The following is a 23927-nucleotide window of genomic DNA, read 5'->3' as shown; positions in this document are numbered from 1 at the left end:
AGCGGCACGAACAGCTGCAGAATTCTCCCTGGCTGAAGCACTTTCACACAGGTAGGAAGATGGTTTATTTAATCTTTTCTTGGCTTATAAATGTTTATTCAGGTTGGATTTATTTGTATAATATTTGTAGAAGTATAAATAAGGATTTATTGTCGAATTTAATGAGTTCCCTCCCCCCCTCCTCGTTCTGGACGCCTAATTTGTAACCTGCGCCTGATTTTTTAATGTGTAGAACAGGTTTTTTCAGTTCTACAAAAATCTTCACTGGCGCCATTCTACTTTAGTTTGGAGTACATTTTCACTGTGGAAACTTTCAAATCAGGCGTCAGTGGCCGGACACTCCCCCTTTTGAAGAAAAAATTCTGTTCTAAATTAGAACTGTTCTACCTGACTAGAACTGCAGAAAAAAAAATGTGGAGAATTGCGATTTCTAAAATAGTCCGTTCTCCACCAGTTGCTCCTAAAAATCAGGCGCAAATCATGTGGAAACTTGGGCCCATAGAATGGTATAGCACAGGAGGTCATCATTTGGCCTGTCAAGCCTGTGCCAGCTTTTTGAAAGAGTTGTCCAATTTAGTCCCACACCCCAGATTTTCCCCATAACTCTGCTCAGTGGGTCGCACTCGCCTCCGGATCAGAAGGTTGTGGGTTCAAGTCATACTCCAGTGACTTGAGCGTAAAAATCTAGGTTGACACGCCAGTACAGTACCGAGGGAGCGCGGCACTGTCGGAGGTGCTGTCTTTCGGATGAGACGTTAAACCAAGGCACCTTCTGCTCTCAGGTGGACGTAAAAGATCCCATAACACTATTTCGAAGAAGAGCAGGGGAGTTACACAAACATAGAAAGAAATCTACAGCGCAGAAGGAGGCCATTTCGGCCCATCGTGTCTGCGCGACCGACAAAGAGCTACACAGCCTTCGGTCAGCAGCCCTGCAGGTTACATATAAACCCATGAACAATGAACAATGGTGAAAAGGTAAAGAGCATCCGGGCCAGCCAATCCGCCCCACACAACTGCGACATCCCTTGCACCGCAACATTCTACACTCCACCCCAAATCAGAGCCATGTGATCTCCTGGGAGAGGCAAAAACCATATAATTCCCAGGCCAATTTGGGGGAAAAATCTGGGAAAATTCCTCTCCGACCCATAGAAACATAGAAAATAGGTGCAAGAGTAGGTCATTCGGCCCTTCGAGCCAGCACCACCATTCAATAAGATCATGGCTGAGCATTCACCTCAGTACCCCTTTCCGGCTTTCTCTCCATACCCCTTGAGCCGTCAGGGATGTATCTAACTCCCTCTTGAATATATCTAACGAACTAGCAGCAACAACTCTCTGCGGTAGAGAATTCCACAGGTTAACAACTCTCAGTAAAGAAGTTTCTCCTCATCTCAGTCCTAAATGGCTTTCCCCTTATCCTTAGACTGTGTCCCCTGGTTCTGGACTTCCCGAACATCAGGAACATTCTTCCAGCATCTAACCTATCCAGTCCTGTCAGAATTTAATATGTTTCTATGATATACCCTCTCATTCTTCTAAACTCCAGTGAATACAGGCCCAGTCGATCCAGTCTCTCCTCATATGTCAGTCCTGCCATTCTGGGAATCAGTCTGGTGAACCTTCGCTGCACTCCCTCAATAGCAAGAACGTCCTTCCTCAGATTAGGAGACCAAAACTGAACACAATATTCCAGACGAGGCCTCACCAAGGCCCTGTATAACTGCAGTAAGACCTCCCTGCTCCTATACTCAAATCCCCTAGCTATGAAGGCCAACATACCATTTGCCTTCACCGCCTGCTGTACCTGTATGTCAACTTTCAATGACTAATGTACAATGACACCCAGATCTCGGTGCACCTCCTCTTTTCCTAATCTGCCACCATTCAGATAATATTCTGCCTTCGCGTTTTTGCCCCCAAAGTGGATAACCTCACATTTATCCACATTATACTGCATCTGCCATGCATTTGCCCACTCATCTAACCTGTCCAAATCACCCTGCAGCCTCTTAGCGTCCTCCTCACAGCTCATACTGCCACCCAGCTTAGTGTCATCTGCAAACTTGGAGATATTACACTCAATTCCTTCCTCTAAATCATTAATGTATATTGTAAATAGCTGGGGTCCCAGCACTGAGCCCTGCGGCATTCCACTAGTCACTGCCTGCCATTTATCCCGACTCTTTGTTTCTTGTCTGCTAACCAGTTCTCTATCCACGTCAATACATTACCCCCAATATCATGAGATTAATTTTGCATGCTAATCTCTTGTGTGGGACCTTGTCAAAAGCCTTCTGAAAGTCCAAATACCCCACATCCACTGGTTCTCCCTTGTCCACTCTACTAGTTACATCCGCAAAAAAATCCAGAAGGTTTGTCAAGCATGATTTTCCTTTCATAAATCTATGCTGACTTGGACCAATCCTGTCATTGCTTTCCAAATGCGCTGCTATTTCATCTTTACTAATTGATTCCAACATTTTCCTCACTACTGATGTCAGGCTAACCGGTCTATAATTACCCGTTTTCTCTCTCCCTCCCTTTTTAAAAAGTGGTGTTACATTAGCTACCCTCCAGTCCATAGGAACTGATCCAGAGTCGATAGACTGTTGGAAAATGATCACCAATGCATGTTATGAGATAATGACCAGATAACCTATTTTAAATTATATTGATTGTGAGATAAATATTATAAAGGACAACTGGGAGAACTTTCCTGCACTTCTTCGAAATAGTACCATGGAATCTTTTACCGCAACCTGAGAGAGCAGACTGAATTTTGTGCTCATGTCTCTGGAGTGGGGCTTGAACCCACGACCTTCTGACTCAGACGAAAGTGCTACAACCGAGTCACACCTGACAGGTATATTAAAAATATATTTCTTACCCTTCAACTTAACTACACTAAAAAAATACTGGCAGATTATAAGAAAGGAAAACCCAAACCTACATCAGAAAATACTCAATAGAATTAACGTTTCAGATTGATGACCATTCGTCGAGAGCTCATCAACCTGAAATGTTAACTCTTTCTTTCTCCACACCTGCTGAGTATTTCCAGCATTTTCTCTTTTTATTTCAGATTTCCAGCATCCGCGGTGTTTTGCTTTTGAACCTACAATATCGGCAAGGTTCAGGAAACCGTTACTAACCTTATGGCATTTGCAAATGATTTCTTTGCCTTCAACGACAGTAGTAACAACATAAGAGACATGAACCAAAAAAATTCTCGTTCCAACCTGTCCACATCGGATGTGCAGAGACTTCTCCACCTATGCAAGATGTAAACAATTAGTTCACGATCAAATATCTAAACACCATTACAGGTCAGCCAAAGTAAAATTATTTATTAGGTAACTATCTTTATTTAAAAATGAAACGTCTGATTAAAGACCACAATCTGTGAAGAACTTTGGGAGTAGCTTGAACTGTGGATTGGGCCACTGGTTTGTCAACACAACCTCAGCAGAAACTGCTATTCAATGCAGTGTGTAAATAAAACAGATCCCGCTACTGTCACTTTCTATTTTTTTTATTGCTACTCTGAAGTTGGATTTCTTGCATTTTTCATCAAACATCAGAAGCAGCTTTTAATTATCCACATCCAGCCATCGCTTAAAAATAAAACATGCATATTGATCACCACAAATGGAGTTCGGTGTTTTGCAACAATACCTAATGCCAAACAAAATGTACAGCCAATGCAATAAATGAAAGTACAAAATTAAGCAGACACAGAAACACAAGTTTGCAATGGGCTTCCCAGAATCCCAAGTGTGTTAATTTGTACTAAAAGTAACACACAACTGAATGGCCAATCAGAAAGCCTTACAAGAATGCTGCCTAACTAGCTAAAACAGATTAGAACTACAAGCGCTCAGTGTCCAATGAGCTTTGGTGTGCATATTTTCGGAGAGAAATGAAGGCACAGCACAGAAATTGGAAACCCTCTGACTCAGTTACTGGTAAAGAGAAAACAGCAGGGACCCTGTGTCCACAAGAGAATATAAAAGGTTACGATTTTTTTAAAAAAAGGAACATTTTTGTAACTGAAGACAGTTACAGCTGAGATCCAACAGTTGATTTTAGGAAAGTGAGCCGAGCAGGGAGTTCACCTGCCAGAGCACATACAGGAAAATCACAGGCACGCCTCCCGTGATGTTTTCATTAAAATTCATGGACAGAAAACAGTACGGCGTGATTTCCCAAATATTCATTCCTCCAGGCGAGACTCTTCACCTGGAGCACGCATTGCAAAATTGGTCCTCCTCCAAGTGTAGTACCATCTAAACTTCACATATAGGCCCATTAAGGAAGTTTACCTTTTCTCCTGGGTGCAAGTCTCCAATGGGAATATCAGGAAGCAAAGCAGGGCGAGAATCATCACACATCTCGGTATCATCAAGGGTGACGTGAGTTGTCTGAGTGAGGTTGGCATCCTGGCCTGAAAACAGTGCAGAAAACAAAATTTTCGATGTTGGTAACCTGGTAAAGTCCATTACAGAAAGCCAATGAGTAAGCAGCTTTTTTTTTTAAAAAAGATAGAAGATTCAAATTACTAACTTAGATAAGTCAAACTCTACTCTAGTGCACAAGTTTCATGTAGTTGAGGCCCATAGCTATTTCTGTTTTAGCTGCCAAATGTACATTTATGTCCCTTACTATGCAAATGGGAAGACAGAAGATAATGGGGACAAGTGGTGTGTTGCAGATCCTTGCATCCATCCTGTTTTAATTCATAAGAAACTTGCCGAAATAATGGTTACTATACATCAAATTCATTCATGGCATGTGATACAGATATCAGAGAAATGCAGCAAGTGCCAGATACATGCCAGTATTTCTTTTAGCTTGCATATGAATTTGGAGGTAGGTCAAATAGTGCAATACATTTATAACTGGATTTCTATTACCAGCATGCCTGCGTCTGGGGGCTGAGAGAAGTTAAAAAGTCCTGTCTAAAGGCAAATGCCCATTTTAAAGAGAAATGACTTTCCTCGGTTTACACTGAATATTTGATTTTATCTCCGTAACATCGCTCGTCTCTGCCCATGCCTCAACTCATCGTTTGTCATCTCTAGACTTAACTATTCCAATGCTATCCTGGCTGCTCTCCCACACATCCAAAATTCTGCTGCCCATATCCTAACTTACACCAAGTCCTGTTCACCCATCACCCCCATAGAAACATAGAAAATAGGTGCAGGAGTAGGCCATTCGGCCTTTTGAGCCTGCACCACCATTCAATATGATCATGGCTGATCATGCAACTTCAGAACCCCATTCCTGAATGTTGTGACAGCCCAGAGGCTTGAGCACAAAAATTTAGGTTTGTGAAGCATCTTGGGACTTTTTAAAACTATATTAAAGCACTATGTAAATACAAATTTTGTTGTTGCTTGCTGACTCGATTGGTTCTTTATCCGGCAAACGCCTGGATTTTAAAATTCTGATTCTTGTTTTCAAATCCCACCATGGCCTCACCCCTGCCCATCTCTAATCTCCTCCAGCCTCTTGTTCACCCCGATTTTCATCGCTCCACCACTGGCCATGCTCCTTTAACATAGTAAATGTCCTACAGCTCTTTACAGGAACGTTATCAAACAAAATGTGACACTGAGCCACATAAGGAGCCGTTTGGACAGATAACCAAAAACTTGGTTAAGGAGCGTCTTAAAGGAGGAGAGAGAGTTAGAGATTCGGAGAGGTTTAAGGAGGGGATTCTACATCTTAGGGCCTTGACAGCTGAAGGCATGGCTGCCAATGGTGGAGCAATGAAAATCAGGGATGTGCAAGAGGCTAGAATTGGAGGAGCGCAGAGATCTGAGGGTTGTAGGGCTGGAGGAAGTTAGAGAGAGAGGGATAAGGCCATGGAGGGATTTGAAAACAAGGATGAGAATTTTCACTGCCAAACTGGGAGTCAATATAGGTCAGTGAGCACAGGGGTGATGGGTGAACAGAACTTGGTGCGAGTTAGGATTCGGCCAGCAGAGTTTTGGGTGAGCTCAAGTTTAGAGAGGGTGCAAGGTAGGAGGCTGGTCAGGAACGCATGTTAGCAATGTTAGTAGGCAGTTTTGGTAATGGAGAAGAAATGGGGTCGGAAGCTCAGCTCAGGGTCAAAAATGGGGCTCAGTGTCAAACTTGAAAAGCCTCAGACAGTGGCCAGGGAGAGGGATGGAGTCAGTGGCGAGGGAACAGAGTTTATGGAGAGGATTGAAGACAATGGCTTTGGTCTTCCTAATATTGAATTGGAGGAGATTCCTGCTCATGTCGGACAAGCAGTGTAACAAATCAGAGGCAGCGGAGGAGTCGAGAGAGGTGGTGGCGAGGTAGAGACCGGACAGGACTAGGGAACTTAATATTCCTGTATATAAAATTTTCAGGAGAGATAGGGAAAGAAAAATGTCAGTATTGATAAAGAATTCTATCACAAAATAAGGATGTTCCAGCGTGTTGCATTAAGACAGATCCCTATGGATAGATTCTCAAAAAAAGACAGGATTGTGCTTATGGTTTACAGAATACGATCACTGATGGCAAGCAGATTTTTAATCTTCATACATGGATCACAAATTGATTAAAGCCTGCTCTATTTGGTTAGGATCACTGGGCAAAGAGTTCCTGAACACCTACCAGATGAACTTTTGACTTGAAGTACCTTAACAATAAATAACAAGCAGAAATGTGGTGATTGGAACTCCTCTGCTCACACTAAGATGCACAAGCTTGAGAGCCAACTACAATAATTCCTGCTATGCCAATTCTTGATTACCAGCATTTGGATATGTTCCTGTAATAAAGGGCTCCACCTAAATTAGTTTTCAATGCAGTTTGGAGTTGCATCTAAAAAAGTTAGAAGGGTCAAGAAGGTTGGAGGCGAAATTCATCACAACATCCAAACACCTATTGTGATTTAATAAATGGGTTAAAAAGATAGACCAGTCTTGATCAAGACTAACTTTGCCTGAAACTTTCACTGATATTCAGGAATGAGAGAGGCGAGCATTATCCCAGTCTTGCAGACTAAAAGAAAAAAGCAATAAAGTGTCAACAGGATAAGTCTGCTCCTGTTAACTTGAAACCCCACCAGAAAGAAATCCAGAAGAAAGTACAATCTTTAATTCTTTTAAAATCTCCATTACTAAATTCTGAAAGAATGACTCTACACTTGTAAAATTAAATTTTCAAGGCCAGAGAATTTGTTTGCAGTAATTATGACTTATCACGCTTTTAGAAGTTCACTTACACCCGAGTGCACCAGCCCTAACTTTTTTTTGCCGTGTTAATCAGCAAATACAGCAACTTCATGCCCTTCATGTGTTTCAATGCTGAGTCCATCAACGAGGTACTGTTATAGCACAGCCTGTGGAGGAGCAGGTTAACTCGGACCGCAACTTCCGGATTTCCATGTTTAACTGCGCAGGTGCGTACTCCGGAAGTTGCTGTCCGACTTACTGCATAATAACAGTGGAACGCCATTAGCCTCACCATTATTCTCAATGCAAAATCGTTGTTTCCCACAATTTATAAATTCTAATGCTATCTTTATAGTTATGGACCAGCTTGAATGAGGCACATTCATAATCTCCACCACTCTTCTGCCAGCAAATGACACAACCTGCGACACGGCCACATTGCTTCGTTACAAAATGCAAAGCGGCTTGACACATTCATCATCATCATCATAAGCAGTCCCTCGGAATTGGAGGACTTGCTTCCACTCCCAAAACAAGTTCTTTGATGGCTGAACAGTCCGATACGAGAGCCACAGACTCTGTTACAGGTGGGACAGACATTCGTCGGGGGAAGTGGTCGGTAAGGCTGGTTTGCCACACGCTCCTTCCGCTGCCTGCGCCTGGCCTCTTCGTGCTCCTTGCGTCGAGACTCAAAGAGCTCATCGCCCTCCCGGATGGACTTTCTCCACCTCGGGCGGTCTGCGGCCAGGGTCTCCCAGGTGTCAGTGATGATGTCGCACTTTATCAGGGAGGCTTTGAGGGTGTCCTTATAACGTTTCCGCTGTCCTCCTTTGGCTCGTTTACCATGAAGGAGCTCCGCATAAAGCATTTGCTTAGGGAGTCTCTTATCTGGCATGCGTACTATGTGGTCTGCCCAGCGAAGCTGATCGAGTGTGGTCAGTGCTTCAATACTGGGGATGTTAGCCTGGTCGAGGACACTGATGTTAGTGCGCCTGTCCTCCCAGGAGATTTGCAGGATCTTGCGGAGACATCGTTGGTGATATATCTCCAGCGACTTGAGGTGCCTTCTGTACATCGTCCATGCTTCAGACCCATACAGGAGGGCAGGTGTTACTACAACCCTGTAGACCATGAGTTTGGTGGTAGATTTGAGGGCCTGGTCTTCAAACACTTTTCCGCAGGCGGCCGAAGGCTGCGCTGGCGCACTGGAGGGGATGCTGAATCTCCGCATCAATGTCTGCCTTTGTTGATAAGAAGCTCCCGAGATATGGGAAATGGTCCACGTTGTCCAGGGCCGCACCGTGGATCTTGATAGAAACATAGAAAAATAGGTGCAGGAGTCGGCCATTCGGCCCTTCTAGCCTGCACCGCCATTCAATGAGTTCATGGCTGAACATTCAACTTCAGTACCCCATTCCTGCTTTCTCGCCATACCCCTTGATCCCCCTAATAGTAAGGACCTCATCTAACTCCTTTTTGAATATATTTAGTGAATTGGCCTCAACAACTTTCTGTGGTAGAGAATTCCACAGGTTCACCACTCTCTGGGTGAAGAAGTTCCTCCGCATCTCGGTCCTAAATGGCTTACCCCTTATCCTTAGACTGTGACCTCTGGTTCTGGACTTCCCCAACATTGGGAACATTCTTCCTGCATCTAACCTGTCTAACCCCGTCAGAATTTTAAATGTTTCTATGAGATCCCCTCTCATTCTTCTGAACTCCAGTGAATACAAGCCCAGTTGATCCAGTCTTTCTTGATAGGTCAGTCCCGCCATCCCGGGAATCAGTCTGGTGAACCTTCGCTGCACTCCCTCAATAGCAAGAATGTCCTTCCTCAGGTTAGGAGACCAAAACTGTACACAATACTCCAGGTGTGGCCTCACCAATGCCCTGTACAACTGTAGCAACACCTCCCTGCCCCTGTACTCAAATCCCCTTGCTATGAAGGCCAACATGCCATTTGCTTTCTTAACCGCCTGCTGCACCTGCATGCCAACCTTCAATGACTGATGTACCATGACACCCAGGTCTCTTTGCACCTCCCCTTTTCCTAATCTATCACCATTCAGATGATTGGAAGATAGTGCTGTGCGGCAATGACAGGTTGGTGAAGGACCTTTGTCTTACGGATGTTAAGCGTAAGGCTCATACTCTCATATGCCTAGTGAATACGTTGACTATATCCTGGAGTTCAGCCTCTGAATGCACACAGACGCAGATGTCGTCCGTATACTGCAGCTTAATGACAGAGGTTGGGGTGATCTTGGACCTGGCCTGGAGGCGGCGCAGGTTAAACAGCTTCCCACTGGTTCTGTAGTTTACTTCCACTCCAGCGGGGAGCTTGTTGATTGTGAGGTGGAGCACGTTGGCGAGGGAGATTGAGAAGAGGGTTGGAGCGATGACACAGCCCTGTTTGACCCTGGTCCGGACGTGGATTGGGTCAGTAATGGATCTGTTGGTAAGGATCATGGACTGCATGTCATCATGAAGCAGGCGAAGGATGCTGACAAACTTTTGGGGGCATCCGAAACGGAAGACGACGCTCCATAGACCCTCACGGTTGACAGTGTCAAAGGCCTTTGTAAGATCGAAAAAGGCCATGTATAAGGGCTGGCGCTGCTCCCTGCATTTTTCCTGCAACTGGCGCGCTGCAAAGATCATGTCTGTTGTGCCCCGTAGGGGACGAAATCCGCCTGGTAATTCTGGGAGGAGCTCCTCAGTCACAGGGAGAAGACGATTGCGGAGAACTCTAGCGACAACTTTCCCAGTGGTCACAATCACTGCATCTGAGATCTCCCGGCATGCTCTCCTCCCTCCAATGAGAGATGAGGTCATGTATCCGCGCCAACAGCACCTCTCCGCCATATTTTGCTTATCTCGTGCAACGTTGGAGTTTCACGGAGTTGGTGGCGGATGGCATGCTGCGGGATGGAAACGAGAACACTCGAGTCAAAGGCAGAGTCTTGATTGAAGAGATCTTCAAAGTGCTCCTTCCATCGGGCCCCGACAGCCTCGGTGTCCTTGATGCGTGTTTCGCCGTTCTTGGCCAGGAGTGGGGTGGGGCCTTGGGAGTTTGGACCACAGGTGGCCTTGACTGCAGTGAAGAATCCTCGCATATCGTGACTGTTGGCCAGTTGTTGTATCTCCTGTGCTTTCTCCACCCACCACTTATTCTTTAGGTCCCGAGTTTTTTGTTGGACCCGAGCCTTGAGCCGTTTGTAATGTTCTTTTGCAGCTCGAGTTGGGCTGTTGCTTGAGGCTCAGAAATGCTTTGCGCTTGCGATCTATTAGTTCTTCGATCACTTTCATTTTCATCAAACCAGTCCTGGTTTCTGGTTGAGTGACCAAGTGTCTCTTCACAGGCACTGGTTATAGAGGCCTGGAGGGCAGACCAAGTGCTCTGGGGATTCAGCATCTGAGTCATGCCAGATTGGCTGTCAGGTGCTGGCTGTATAGGGCTCTCTTAGCTGGGTCTCCAAGTGCCCCGGCATTAACTTTTTTGCTTCCGCTGTCCCCTCTGCTTTGGGACAATGTTAATGTTGATGATGGATCAGATCCATCCAGCAGTCGTCAGCTCCTGTCACAGCACGGTTGACGCGCACATCCTTGCAATCCCTGGCTCGGACGATGACACAGTCAAGCAGGTGCCAGTGTTTGGAGCGAGGGTGTTGCCACGATGCCTTGTATTTGTCCCTCTGGCGGAACAGGGTGTTGGTAATGAGTTCATGTTCTAGACATTTTGTCAGGAGTACAGGAGTAGGGTACTGCTAGAATTGGCTTTCCCTACCCCCTCTCTGCCAATCACACCTCCCCAGAAGGCTGTGTCTTTACCAACCCTGGCATTAAAATCACCCAGGAGGATCAATTTGTCATCCGTGGGGACACGGGACAAGGATGTCTCGAGGTTGGAATAAAAACCCTCTAGCCTCATCCGTTGCATCGTGTGTGGGGGCGTATGCACTGATGACTGTGGCACATTGGTTCCGAGATAGGGTGATACGGAGAGTCATGAGGCATTCGTTGACCCCACAGGGGGAGTCTTTGAGGCAGTCGACCAGCTCATTCTTGACGACAAAGCCGACTCCATGAAGGCAGCGTGCTGCCTCTGGTTTCCCTTTCCAGAAGTTGTAACCTCCACCATGTTCCTTCAACCGGCCTTCCCCTGCCCACCGGGTCTCGCTTAGGGCGGCAATGTCAATGTCAAAACGTCCGAGTTCCCGGGCAACTAGGGCGGTGCGACGTTCCGGCCTGTTGCTGTTGGGATTGTCCATGAGGGTCCGGACATTCCAGGTCCCGAACTTCATACTGACTGAGTGGAAGATGCCTGTGCGTGAGTTCTTTTAACGTGGAGTGGTCGCTGCACACCGGCAACCACACGGGCTTAGCTGAACAAGGTCTTGGTCCAGTGGCAAGGGGATCCAAGACAACTGGAGACCAGGCACAGCTTTAGAAGCCCAATTGCCTACGGCGGAGTGTTGGCCGCAAGCTCGGCACCGGGTAGCACCATTGATGGTAGATGGCCCAAGGCTAGGTTGGGGAGCAGGCATTAGGAAGGTGACTTCCAAAGTTATTTTAAAAGATTAAAAGTTGATAGAGGTTCCCAATTTATTTCAAAAGTTTCCAAGCGTTGTTAAAAATCTAAGATGTAAATCAATAATAGATTATAAAAGTTTCCCCAATTTAAAAAGTTTCTAGAAGTTGTTAAAAGTCAAAAATGTAAGGTAATAATAAAGGTTTAAAAGTATTTCGGTTTAGAGTCTAAAATGTAAGTTTTAAAAGGACGTGGGGCCTGCCGAAGGGACTCCAAGGCCGGCGTTCAATCCGCCGAAGGGACTCCAAGGCCGGCGTTCAATCCGCCGAAGGGACTCCAAGGCCGGCGTTCAATCCGCCGAAGGGACTCCAAGGCCGGCGTTCAATCCGCCAAAGGGACTCCAAGGCCGGCGTTCAATCCGCCGAAGGGACCGAGGAATGGCGTCCTCTCATACTCCCAACCAACTTTTCATTAATTTTTTTTAACTTTTAGCCAACTTTTAAACTTAACCAATTTGGGAGAACTTTTAAAACTTACACTTCCACAGGCACGTTGCATGACAGTGCATTCATAAGTTCGTACACGTGCAGTAGCATTCAAAGTTTCAAACAAAACCTGGTGTGGAGTTCAATCTAGCTATAAATGTTCACAGCCCGAAGAGGGGTTGGACTCAAGAAGACATACAAGAAATAATTCTATACAATAGAAAGAAGAACTCACGACACATTTTGATTTCCAGGATGATGAGTCAATTCCAGCTATTATGGCACTAGCCTAGAGTCACCTACTTTTGGAGAAGTGAAGTATCTGAATCAGAGTGCTAGCCTATATTATTTACCCCATTACAGGCATAAATTTTATAAAAGAAATCCTGATGCATCACATCTATATACATGCATACCTGGTTTTAAACCTGCAGTGAGCTTGACATCTCTTGCAATGGTACCCTCTTGTGACTGAACGGTAACTGCCATGCAATACATTTCATTGGTCAATGCAGGGGATTCATGTTTCAGCTGTACTGATATTCTTGGAACTCGAGAAATCACCCTTTGATTACAAAGAGAAAAATTATGAAAGCAATCCATCGCTGACAGAAATGAGCGATTTCAGTTGCAAGCATTCAATTCAAAGCAAGAATTCTACACAGAACACAGGTCATGGCAATCATCTGTTTACTTACAAAATACATAGGGGCAAATTTCTGCAGGGGACCTTCGACCCGTCCACCACAACTGGCCAAAGAAACCCCGTAATGTGATGTAAATGGTGAAAATTCACCCCTACACTGCTGAGCGAGAAGCAAATTATCTCAATCGAGCAACAGGAACACCTCATCTCCCTACAAGTTACATTCACATTGAAAATCCCTTTCTCTGTGATCTGGGGAAAGTCAAGGTAGAAAAATATTTAGAAGAGAATTTCCTAGCTACAGCTACACAATATTTTCCCCACAGGTTCCAATAGAATTTTCAAATTGCACAGAAATAATGTCCCCTAACTTTACAGTTAACAATGTACGGCCGACAAAGTTTTAGAAACTCGATTCGCTGACCTTTAGTTAAACCTTGCTGATCTATTGAAGACCCCAACAAGAAAAAGTTTAAAATCAGAAGAAGAAATGTTTAAGTGAACATTTGAAAGGTGTTTACGACAAATAGCATCCTAAAATGAGCATTTAATCAAGTTTCATGTTCAAGTTTGCATGGTGTTTGCATGACAAAGGGCAGTAAGATCCCTGGTTTCACACCAACCTCTGCTGAGCTATCCGTTCTGAGCCCCACAATGCAGGATAGACCCAGGTTCTATTCCCCAGCCTGTGCTCAGTTAGGTTCATTGTCGACAATGCTCTCCGCCTGAATGGGACTCGCACATCAGAAGCCGACACCACTAACATCATACAAGCAGCTGCTCTTTGCCGCCGACATAAAATGGAAACTGTTACTGGCAGCATCAAATCTGTGAATGAGGTACTTTGGCTGGAGCTGCTGCCTTACACAAACTAATCCTTTCTTATACTCACATGGTGCTTGCCTGTATTGTAACATTGTCCCAGCATACTTCATCAGGCAATTTTGGTCGGCGTTTAAAGGATCGAGTGGCCTGCAGGGCCTCCTGGCACGATGCAGCGTCTCCCCCTCCACCCCTCCAGTTAAGTATCACACACCTGCCAGTGTCACTACCGAGGACCAGGTCGACAGAAGTGATCTAATAGCACAGATAGACAAATGTCCTCAGATTTTAGTATCACAACTTATTCAGCAAACCACTGCTTTTATGAAGATTTTTGAAGTTATATCTTTCATCAAAAGTCAATACAAATCAATCTTGCAATTTTGAGATAAATTTATCACGATCGACTATCAAAATATACAGGGGTCGAAATTCCGTTTCAAACGCCACCTGTTACCGCCGGCTAACAGGTGTCAAAGTTCTAACGTTGGTGGTAAGCAGCGCTCATGCCTCCGGAGAAATTCAGTTAGGTCTTTGATAGAGGCGCCAAGAGATAACACTGCGCCCTCTAACGCCACCCACGTGGTGACATCATCCAGCATGCAACGCCCCTCTCGCGATATTTGGTCTCCACGCCGGCTTTCCCGGCATTCTTACAGCCTGAAAAAAGTGGAGTACATAGTGGATCTTGGGTGGAATCGCCCAGAGAGCAAGGTAAGTTTTATTCTTTATTTCTGCATGTTTTCATTAGTTGTAATAGTGGGGAAGTGTGGGGGTCGGAGAAGTTTTAGTTTTTTTTCCCGTTTTCTCAACCAACAGCCTCCCATTGTGAAATTCAGTAGGCCTCCTGAGCTCCCACTCCATTGGCGCCGAGGAGGAGTGTGCAAAGCCACTTTTTAGCGCTGCTCTCTCCTCTTTGAGCATAAAAACTGAATTTGGCAGTTGGAGCCTGCACCTGGCGGTAAAATCAGCACTCAGGCAGTGACACCGCCTCAAAAACGGCGGAAACAAATTTTGACCCCACAGGGTTCCAATAGCCTTTCGTGAAAATCTTTATACGCAACATATACAAAAGTATGACCATAAGCTATGCATTAGATTTAAGAAAATATATTGCAATATAACAGTGTACAGTCCCTTTTTACACTACTGATTTTAAAGAACCAGGGATGTTTCAAACTGGGGGAAAATAAGGACTCTATAAAAATTTACCTCCACTTTCTTGCCAACATCGTCAGTCCTGGCAACAAATTTGAACACATACTGCCTGGTTTTACCAGGAACTAAACACATGGTCCCCTGTGATGAGGCTTCTAAGATGTCAGATGTTTGATAGGTTTCTTCCACTACACAGTACTGGTTGTATTCCTTCAGAAAAAAAATATTTGAACAAGTCAATAACAAAACATATATAGAGATTGCAATTGGGTCCGCTCGGACATTTGAGCACAGCTGCCCAGGTTTGTTTTGGTCAGGTGTACAACGTACAGAAATCATGATTAGGAGTCTCCCTGCCAAGACCACGGAGAAACCTACACCAGAGTGGTTCGAGGGTGGAACTCGCTACCACCAGGAGTAGTTGATGCGAATAGCAGAAATGCATTTAAGGGAAATCTAGATAAACACATGAGGGGGAAAGGAATAGAAGGTTATGCTGATAGAGTTAGATGAAGAGTGGTGGGAGGAGGCTCGTGTGCAACAAAAAAACCAGCATGGACCAGTTGGGCTGAATGGGCAGATTCTGGACTGTAAATTCTATTCTATGTAGAATGCGTGTTTGCCCATTATGGAGTGCCCATAAATCCTCCCAAACCAAGTTCAGAATGCAGGCAAATGGTGAAAATCTAAATTAAAAACAGAAATTGCTAGAAATATAGGGCAGTCAACGTTTGTAAAGAAGAAACAAAACGGGTTAATATTTTGCGTGTAGGCCCTTTGGGTATAGTTTCAGCAATTTTGGTTTCTATTTCAGACAACTTAGGCACATATTGTCAGAGCCAAGGCTTTGGAACTCTCCCCAGGACTTAGCAGTCACGAGTTGGCTAATCTTGCGCTGCTTGTCCCAAGGATGGTAAAACCAACTGTAGAACCATCAGCACAATCCTGATGAAGGACAGCTAACCACACATCAGGGATCAAAACTGGAATCTTCTGGACTGTATATCTCAATGCCACATCACAGAAAGTGCATTTACCTACTTACAATCTTCCACTTCAGTGGGAAGAGTGCTACTACTGAGCCAAGCAAACACTGAGGTGAAAATCTTGCCTTCACAGGCAGATAAACCTGACCTCAGAATACATCTATAGTTCTCTTACCTGGTTGTTGAAACGGACGCAGAGCTTCGAAAATCTGAATGGATGAGGGCAGTCAGCTCGGAGGTATACATGGAGTTGCACAGGGACATCGACGTGGAAACTTGGGGCCAGGAAGCGGGCTTTACATTCAACTTCATGGAAACAAAAATAGATACAAGAATGAGAGAAACAAATACTGGCTTTGCTCAGTGAGCAAGCATAGATTTTAAAATGGACACCTCTTACTTAATGAGATGGATATGCTAAAATATAACAAAACAAAACTGCACAATGGGAGACCCTCTGTATTTTTATGGAAAAGCTAAACTTGAAGTAATACAATTTGCTGCGATAAAATCTGTTTGTTGGATTAAACCCCCCACTCAACAGCAATTTGCATTTATAGAGCCTTTAATGTTGTGAAACGTTCCAAAGCACTTCACAGGAGTATTATGAGAAAAAATAATTTGACCCCGAGCCGCTTAAGTTGAATTTAGCGCAGGTGACCAAACGTTTGGTCAAAGGGTAGGTTTTAAAATGACGACGACGATGGAGAGAGGTGGAGAAGTTTAGGGAGGGAATTCCAGAGCTTGCGACCTAGGCAACAGAAGGCACGGCTACCAATGGTTGAGTGATTATAATCCGGGGTGCTCAAGAGGGCAGAATTAGAGGAGCACAGACATCTCAGGGGCTTGCGGGGCTGGAGGAGATTACAGAGATAGGGAGGGGCGAGGCCATGGAGGGATTTGAAAATAAGGATGAGAACTTTGAAATCGAGGCGTTGCTTAACCAGAAGCCAATGTAGGTCAGCGAGCTCAGGGGTGACGGGTGAGCGGGACTTGGTGCGAGTTAGGACAGAGCGGGACTTGGTGAGAGTTAGGACACGGGCAGCCGAGTTTTGGATCACCTCTAATTTGTGTAGGGTAGAATGTGGGAGGCCAGCCAGGAGTGTGTTGGAATAGTCAAGGCTCGAGGTAACAAAGGCATGGATGAGGGTTTCAGCAGCGGATAAACTGAGGCAAGGGTGGAGACGGACAATGTTACGGAGGTGGGAATAGGTGGTCTTAGTTATGCTGTGGATATGTGGTCGAAAAAACATTTTAAGGTCAAATGTGACACCAAGGTTGCGAACAGCTTGGTTCTGCCTCAGACAGAAGTTGGGGAGGGGATGGAGTCAGTGGCTACGGAACGGAGTTTGTAGCGGGGACCGAAAACAATGACTTCGCTCTTCCCAATATCCAATTGGAGAAAATTTCTGCTCATCCAGAACATGTCGGACAAGCAGTCAGACAATTTAGAGAGACTGTGGAGGGGTCGATAGTAGTAGAGAGCTGGGTGTCATCAGCGTACATGTGGATACTGACACTGTGTTCTCGGATGATGTCGCCAAGGTGAAACGTGTGGATGCGAAATAGGAAGAAACCAAGGATAGATCCTTGGAGGACACCAGAGGTAACTCACATGCACAGGCCCTCATCATTAATTTCAAGGGAGGGATCAGAAAATCTGAAAATATCTTTTTAGAAGCCAAGCACTTATTATTCAAAAAATTATCTGGATTAATCACAGTGCTAAAAGTAACCAAAGGAGTTGGTGTCAAAGGAGAACCGCACAAAATGGTCAGTTGTTAGGAACACTTAAATATCCTATTTTGTCTGTTTTCCCCATTTCAGAAGAGAATGCTAAGAGCTATAGACATAAAGTAATGAGAATTAACACAAATTACTTCTAGCCCAGAGAAGCAGCAGAAAGTATTCCAGGCTGCCAAGTCAATTTTGCTACAAGGGAAATGATAGGAAGAAAGGGGAGAAGACAATGACTCAAGCCACAAAAGTTATGCAAAAGGAAGTTTGCGCCTTCAAATTATATAACCAGCTATATATTTCAACCCATTACATATTTTTCTTAACAAAATTTTAAACTTACCAAATGGCACATAATCTTGCATCTCGATAGTAAATACATTACTTCCAGCTAAAGAAATACGATCCGCCCACACTTTTTGAGCAGTTTTGATGGCCTTGGAGTCACAGTCAGGCTCTGGAGCAGGGCTCTCATTCTATATACATGAAGGAAGTGGGTACTGTAATTTTTTCTTCCATTTCAAAGATTTAAAAAAACTATTACTACAAATACTAACCATCAACACTTTTATCAAATTCTTTTCGATACGAGATTTCTGTTCATCACTGAGGGTGGAAGCTGTCATTTCAGTAAAGGAATAACCTCCAAACAGCATCAGCCGTTATTTAAAATTGGCACCATTTTTTTCAAGCAAGGGAAGAACAGTAATTCCATGATAAGGACAAGTTAGCTAAACTTAGCTAGAGCAACAGTTGGGGACCTAAAACTGGCCTCAAAACCCTCCCCTCAGCCTCAAGATAGAAAGAGAAACAAAATGAGTCATCCCGATTGCTATCCACTGAACTCTGCAAGTATAGTGAGAATAGCATTGGGCTTTATACGATGCCCTTTATGATCAAATATCCTGATTAGGCTCACACATGAAGAATGGCAGCTTAGGTGAGGTACCCAAGGTGCTTTTCGGTACCCATGAAACTGGACTCGAGCAAGAGTCAGGAGGGGACTGAAGAAAAATGTGACAAAAACAGAGCAAAAGATTCAAGTGCGTTTGTGGTGTACCATTGCTTGAATAAAGTGACGCTTACCAGTCAGCTCAATATTTAAAGAAGAAAAACAAATAATTTAACAGATCTAGAACAGCCAGTGGCAATACGCTTCTCACAATACGAGAACACAGCAAGTCTCTTCTGGTCCGGATAATGACGAGCAGGATCAGGCCACAAAAAAAAGTGGACTTGAGCAAGGCAAAGCCTTATTCTTGTCAATCAGGGTCAGCATTAGAATAGGAAAAAACTGGTACTCAAAAGTTGATCTGGAGAAGATGCAAAAGATTTGAAACTGGTAACTGTTATTAGCTGTTCATCAAAACAGAGAAGCTCTCAAAGTCCCTCTGTCAGTTGGCTGAATCATCCACCAACAACAATTTCAGCTTTGTTATCTGATTATCCCATCCTCATCGCCAAATGTTATGTTTTCAGTATGACATAAACACACACAGGCTTTAAGATGACTGATAACTTCAGGAAAACCTGTCAGCTGATCTGATCTGTTTATTCTTGCAAACAGCACTGGCTGCAGAGCCACAATAGTCCACTGGGTGGAATTATATATATTACAGTAACAATTTGATTTTTCTTGAGCCAGGTAATGTAAAATGTGCCTAGGCCCCTCAGATGTGATGGGAAATGAGTTAGGGGAGATGATCAAATGTATAGTCAAAGAGATAGGTTCTAGCAAGGTGAAGCGATGAGAAAGTAATTCAGTGTAGGGCCAACATGATTAGAGTCTCTACCACCAAAGAATGGGCCCAAGTTTCGAGCCACGCCTAGAACGGCGCAGCCCCGACCTGGACGCCCGTTTTTCGCGCCACAAAGTGCGCCCAAAAAAAAACTTACAGATTCTACGGCTCCCTGCTGGTCCACTTGAGTCAGGCGCGGCGCAGCACAAGCAGTTGGGGGCGGAGCTACGTCCCTGCGCTGAAAACAGTGCCGGGACTTCTGCACATGCGCTACAGTGGGTGCGCATGCGAGTAGCTCCAGGCGCCCAAAACTTTGAAAACAGGCGTAAGTGGCCGGACACGCCCCCTTTTGAAAAAGAAATTCTGTTCCAAAGTGAAACTGTTCTAACTGACTAGAACTGGAGCAAACTAAATGCTGAGAATTTGAATTTCTAAGATACTCCGTTCTACACCAGTTGCTCCAAAAAATCAGGAGCAACTAAGGCCGAAACTTGGGCCCTAGAGTGGGACTGACCAGGAACAGAGTTGCAGACCTTTGTCATATTGTCAGGCACAATATCAAGCAGAAATATGTCTACCTGACTGGATGGAGCAAAAAGAGCATTTTACATCAGGTTATTCTTACTCGATGGTTAGAGCTGCATTCACTGAAGTTGTGACGATCACCACAACAATAACCTGCCTACGCTCTCAAATGCATCCTTGGTTGCCTAACCCAGGATACATTGGAGATTAAAAGGATGAGGCAAAACAGTTTAAACTCTGCTCTCATTATTACACAACAGTTAGAAATCAATCAAATTATTAAAAGATGCCCAATATATGAATATCATGTAACACAAAAATAACAGGAATAAAACAATAGCTTTAGAGCAGCATGATGAAATTAACTCATTTTGTTCCAGCAAGGATACACCTCCCAAGTAGCTCCAGAGAGTAGGTGATGTAATCTTTGATTTGACCCATCAGGTAAGCACACTTGAGTGCAGTGGTCAAAATGAAGGTGAGCAGCTTCCACCAGCGTTCACCACGGTACTCACACATCACGTAATCCAGCAACCTAGAGGCGGGGAAAAGATATTCAAGATATGGAAAAATTACAACTCTGCAGCAATTGATTGTTGACGTAGAGACACATTTTCTTGAATAGCTGGGATTCTATGGAATGCACAATTTAAACAGGATGAACTGAATACAGGTTGAACCCTCAGGACCTGGCCTGTTCTGGATAAAGGATTTTTCTGGACGAGGGGTGATCACGTTAAATTGGATGGTACAGGTACTGAGCAAGGGGATATGGGGGCTGGCTGGCTTGGGTCTGGGAGTGCGGCAGAGAGATCATTGGGGGGGGGGGGGGGAGGATCGCGGAGTCAGGCCAGCGATTGCGGAAGTCGGCAGCGAGGAAGGACTTCAATTTGTTCATGTTAGAGTTCTGCGCATGTGCCATCCAGTGGGTGGGAATGATTCTGGACGAGGGGTGGTCCCAGATAAGGGAGTTCTAGATAAGGGAGGTTCAACCTGTAGTATTTTTCCTGTGTTACATACTGCATAAGCAAGAAACTCTGGGCACGAGCACCAGTATTAAAGCAGCTCATTAACCCATCTACTAGTACAGGACTTCAATATAATTACCACAAACAAGATACTTCGAGTATCTGAACCACCCTAAAAAGATTAATCTCATTTGTTCAAAATTGGCTGCTGCATGAAGCACTTTGAGAGATCCTGTAAACATCAGACACTATGTTTAAATATGCATTCTTTGAATTCCTTTTGTTTTAATGACTGGAGTTTTAAAAAAATACCTCAAACAAAACTGAAATGTTATCCATTGCCTCACTCCGTCAACACTATTAGCATGTTTAGTCTCAAAAAAAAAAAAAAAATATATATATATAAAAAACACAAATAAATTAAAATAAAAACAGAAAATGCTAGAAACAGGTCAGGCAGCATCTGTGGAGAGAAACATTAACATTTCAGGTCGACGATCTTTGAGCTCTGACAGCATGTTCTGTTTTTATTTCAGATTTCCAGTGTCCACTGTATTTTGCTTTTATATATGCAAGTTAAATGTTTTTGTAAATGCCTTCTGAACATGAAAAATCAATTGACAACATTTTCAATACAGGTGGAGCGTCCGAAATACGGAAATCCCGGGACCGAGATCGTTCCGGATTTGGGCTATTTCCGGATTTCAGAATGTCTTTCCAATGTCCCGAATCCAGAAACGCCAGGGCCGAGGTAAGGGCAAGAGGGCTGCCGAGTTAAGGGGCAGGGGAAGGGGGCCACGGTAAGGAGCGGGGGGAGGGGAAGAGGGGTTTCCAGGTTCGGCAGCATCGGCTGTGGGTCAGGCGTCCCGGGTCAGGGGTTGACAGCCGGGAAAACCTGCGTCAAAGACCTGCACAAAAGATTATTATTTTTCAGCAGTTAATTCGATTTTAAAAAATGTCCAAATTCCAGAATATTTTCCGGATTCCGGACAACCCTGGCACGGATCAGCCCCGGTGCCCGGATTCCAGAACATTCCGGATTTTGGACGTTCAACCTGTATAAATACATTTTTTATAAACACTTGCAGGTTGAAGATTCTTAACTCAATTGATACATTTGAGCCCCAGTTTGTCATTACACTAATTAAAGGTGTTTTTCTTTGCACATAGTTTTATCAGTGCAAGAACATTTTACTTCAGAACAATGACAAGGGATAAGTGAAAAAGGGAGACAAGGCATTCCCTATGCAGTTTCCACTGGAATGGACTTTTCCCAGAATCTTGGGTGTTTTGAGATTTCACTCAGATAATCCAGAGAGATGCTAGAAATAAACAAATCATGTCCATATAGTGATGGATGCTTTGATATTCGGCTGATTTGAACTATTTGGACAATATTGAGGGTGGAGTTAAAATAGTCTTTGTATTGGATCATGCTTTAAATCAAACTTTTGGAAATAACTGACGTCACTAGTTGTACACTGAAAAATGTTTCATAATGCAGACCATACCATCCCTGAAAGCACGAAGGTACACAAATACAGCAGCACAGTAACGTAAAAATAGTTACGGGAACATGACATTAAAATGTGAGCATATCTGTCTTTTAAGTTCATCAATATAGATATCTGACGATACTCACTTCAATGCTTTACTGTAGTCCTTAGCATAATAATATTCCTCACCCATTTGAACCACTGTAAGTGACATAAAAAATGTTTTCAGAAAGACAAATAACCCACTCAAAAAATGTATTCAAACAATCAACCACCAGCTCCGTTTCCCCAAAAGTATCAAGTTTGGTATGAGTTACTCACTCAAATGACTCTTCATTCGAGGACACTTGTACTTCTTGAACTGAGCCACTGCATTACTCAGGAGTGTAATTATCAGTTCCTGAAAATGAATAATACTCACACAATAAGGTATTATTCCCGCTCATCAAAATAGATTTAAGTTTTCTGTCTAAGTTGTAGTTAATTCATTATTGGCTACATCAGTGTACAAGTGTACTTACAGAGTGGTCAACATCGCGCTCTTTGAGCTGAAGTGCCAGAATGCCAACTTTCTCTTTTTCAGGATCTGGTGGTTCAATACCTGAATAAGATAGTGTGTAATCCATTAAATGTAAACAAGAATCAGTGGCATTGGTCAGAAATTCAGTGGGGAATCTATTGGGTGGTCATACTATCACAGCTGTATAACTTCACCATCAGCAGAAGCTGGCTTTCAGTTATACTGAAGCCCATTCAAAACCAACGGCTTCCGCCATTGCCGCGGGAACAGAATGTTTTCTTTTTAGGAATTCTGGGCATTGTTACCACTTCAGAAATTCTACAAACAAAACGCACTCAACGTACCATCATCGTCCTTTAAAGGGGTAAGCACATTTAAATTGTACATATCCAGCACACTTTACATTCATCATGTGCTTTGAATAACATACAATTGTTTTCTAGCATTTATAAAAAAAATACACATACTGGCTCTTTTTGAAGGTTATTAACATATCTGTACTTTTGATCTTGTTGAATGCCCTTGGAGTGCTATAAACAGCCATCTCCTGTAGACATCAGTTCTGATCAATAGTCCCATCCAAATACTAGTGTGTCTTTCTTATTCCGATGCATTTCCAGAACTTGAGTTTTCTTCTGATCTCTTTCACAGACCATGTATATAATTAACCTTATCTGTGATACCAGTCAAACCATTTAATATCCCGATGTAAGTACCAGTCTTTGGTAAAATCTCAAAAGATAAAAACGGTCTAGAATTTCTTCCCAAATTTCCCCTCACAACCAAAGATAATTGAGCAAAACTCCAGATTATCACACACTATTCAAATCCAATAAAAAAACTAAATGCTAGAAATTCCACTCCAATTGATTGTTTTCCCACAAAGGACACATACATGGCCCAAGTACAAAGGAAATGTCCTTGATCAGGAGACATTTCCCTCTGCCTAAAGTTTTCTCCTACAATGGTCTCCTGAAGGTTCATCCTGAATAAGGTTCTACGGGCACCAGTAGCCATCAGCATCTCGCCCCAGGACCTTCAGATGAGAACCTGATAATTGATTTTTGACAAGCTGTCCAATCTTGGTCATCAAAAGCACAACTGGATTCTCG

The 23927-nt window shown here is 43.9% G+C and overlaps 1 protein-coding gene across 2 annotated transcripts in view; it reads right to left on the bottom strand.

Moving 5' to 3' along the window:
* Positions 1-23927, bottom strand: part of trappc11 (trafficking protein particle complex subunit 11) — a 75365-nt gene that overhangs the window by 12086 nt on the left and 39352 nt on the right. For both annotated transcript variants that reach the window (XM_070878573.1, XM_070878581.1), the window contains exons 12-23: positions 22817-22896; positions 22617-22695; positions 22442-22496; positions 20221-20366; positions 18125-18186; positions 17911-18043; positions 16006-16136; positions 14899-15054; positions 13757-13941; positions 12635-12783; positions 4329-4450; positions 3159-3278 (exon numbers count right to left, since the gene is read on the bottom strand). In XM_070878573.1, the coding sequence (XP_070734674.1) occupies positions 3159-3278; positions 4329-4450; positions 12635-12783; positions 13757-13941; positions 14899-15054; positions 16006-16136; positions 17911-18043; positions 18125-18186; positions 20221-20366; positions 22442-22496; positions 22617-22695; positions 22817-22896 (1418 nt within the window). The remainder of the gene's footprint in view (positions 1-3158; positions 3279-4328; positions 4451-12634; positions 12784-13756; positions 13942-14898; positions 15055-16005; positions 16137-17910; positions 18044-18124; positions 18187-20220; positions 20367-22441; positions 22497-22616; positions 22696-22816; positions 22897-23927) is intronic.

Source organism: Pristiophorus japonicus, chromosome 1, assembly GCF_044704955.1.
Source record: "Pristiophorus japonicus isolate sPriJap1 chromosome 1, sPriJap1.hap1, whole genome shotgun sequence".
Taxonomy (NCBI): Eukaryota; Metazoa; Chordata; class Chondrichthyes; family Pristiophoridae; genus Pristiophorus; species Pristiophorus japonicus.
This window is presented reverse-complemented; position numbering and strand designations above follow the sequence as displayed.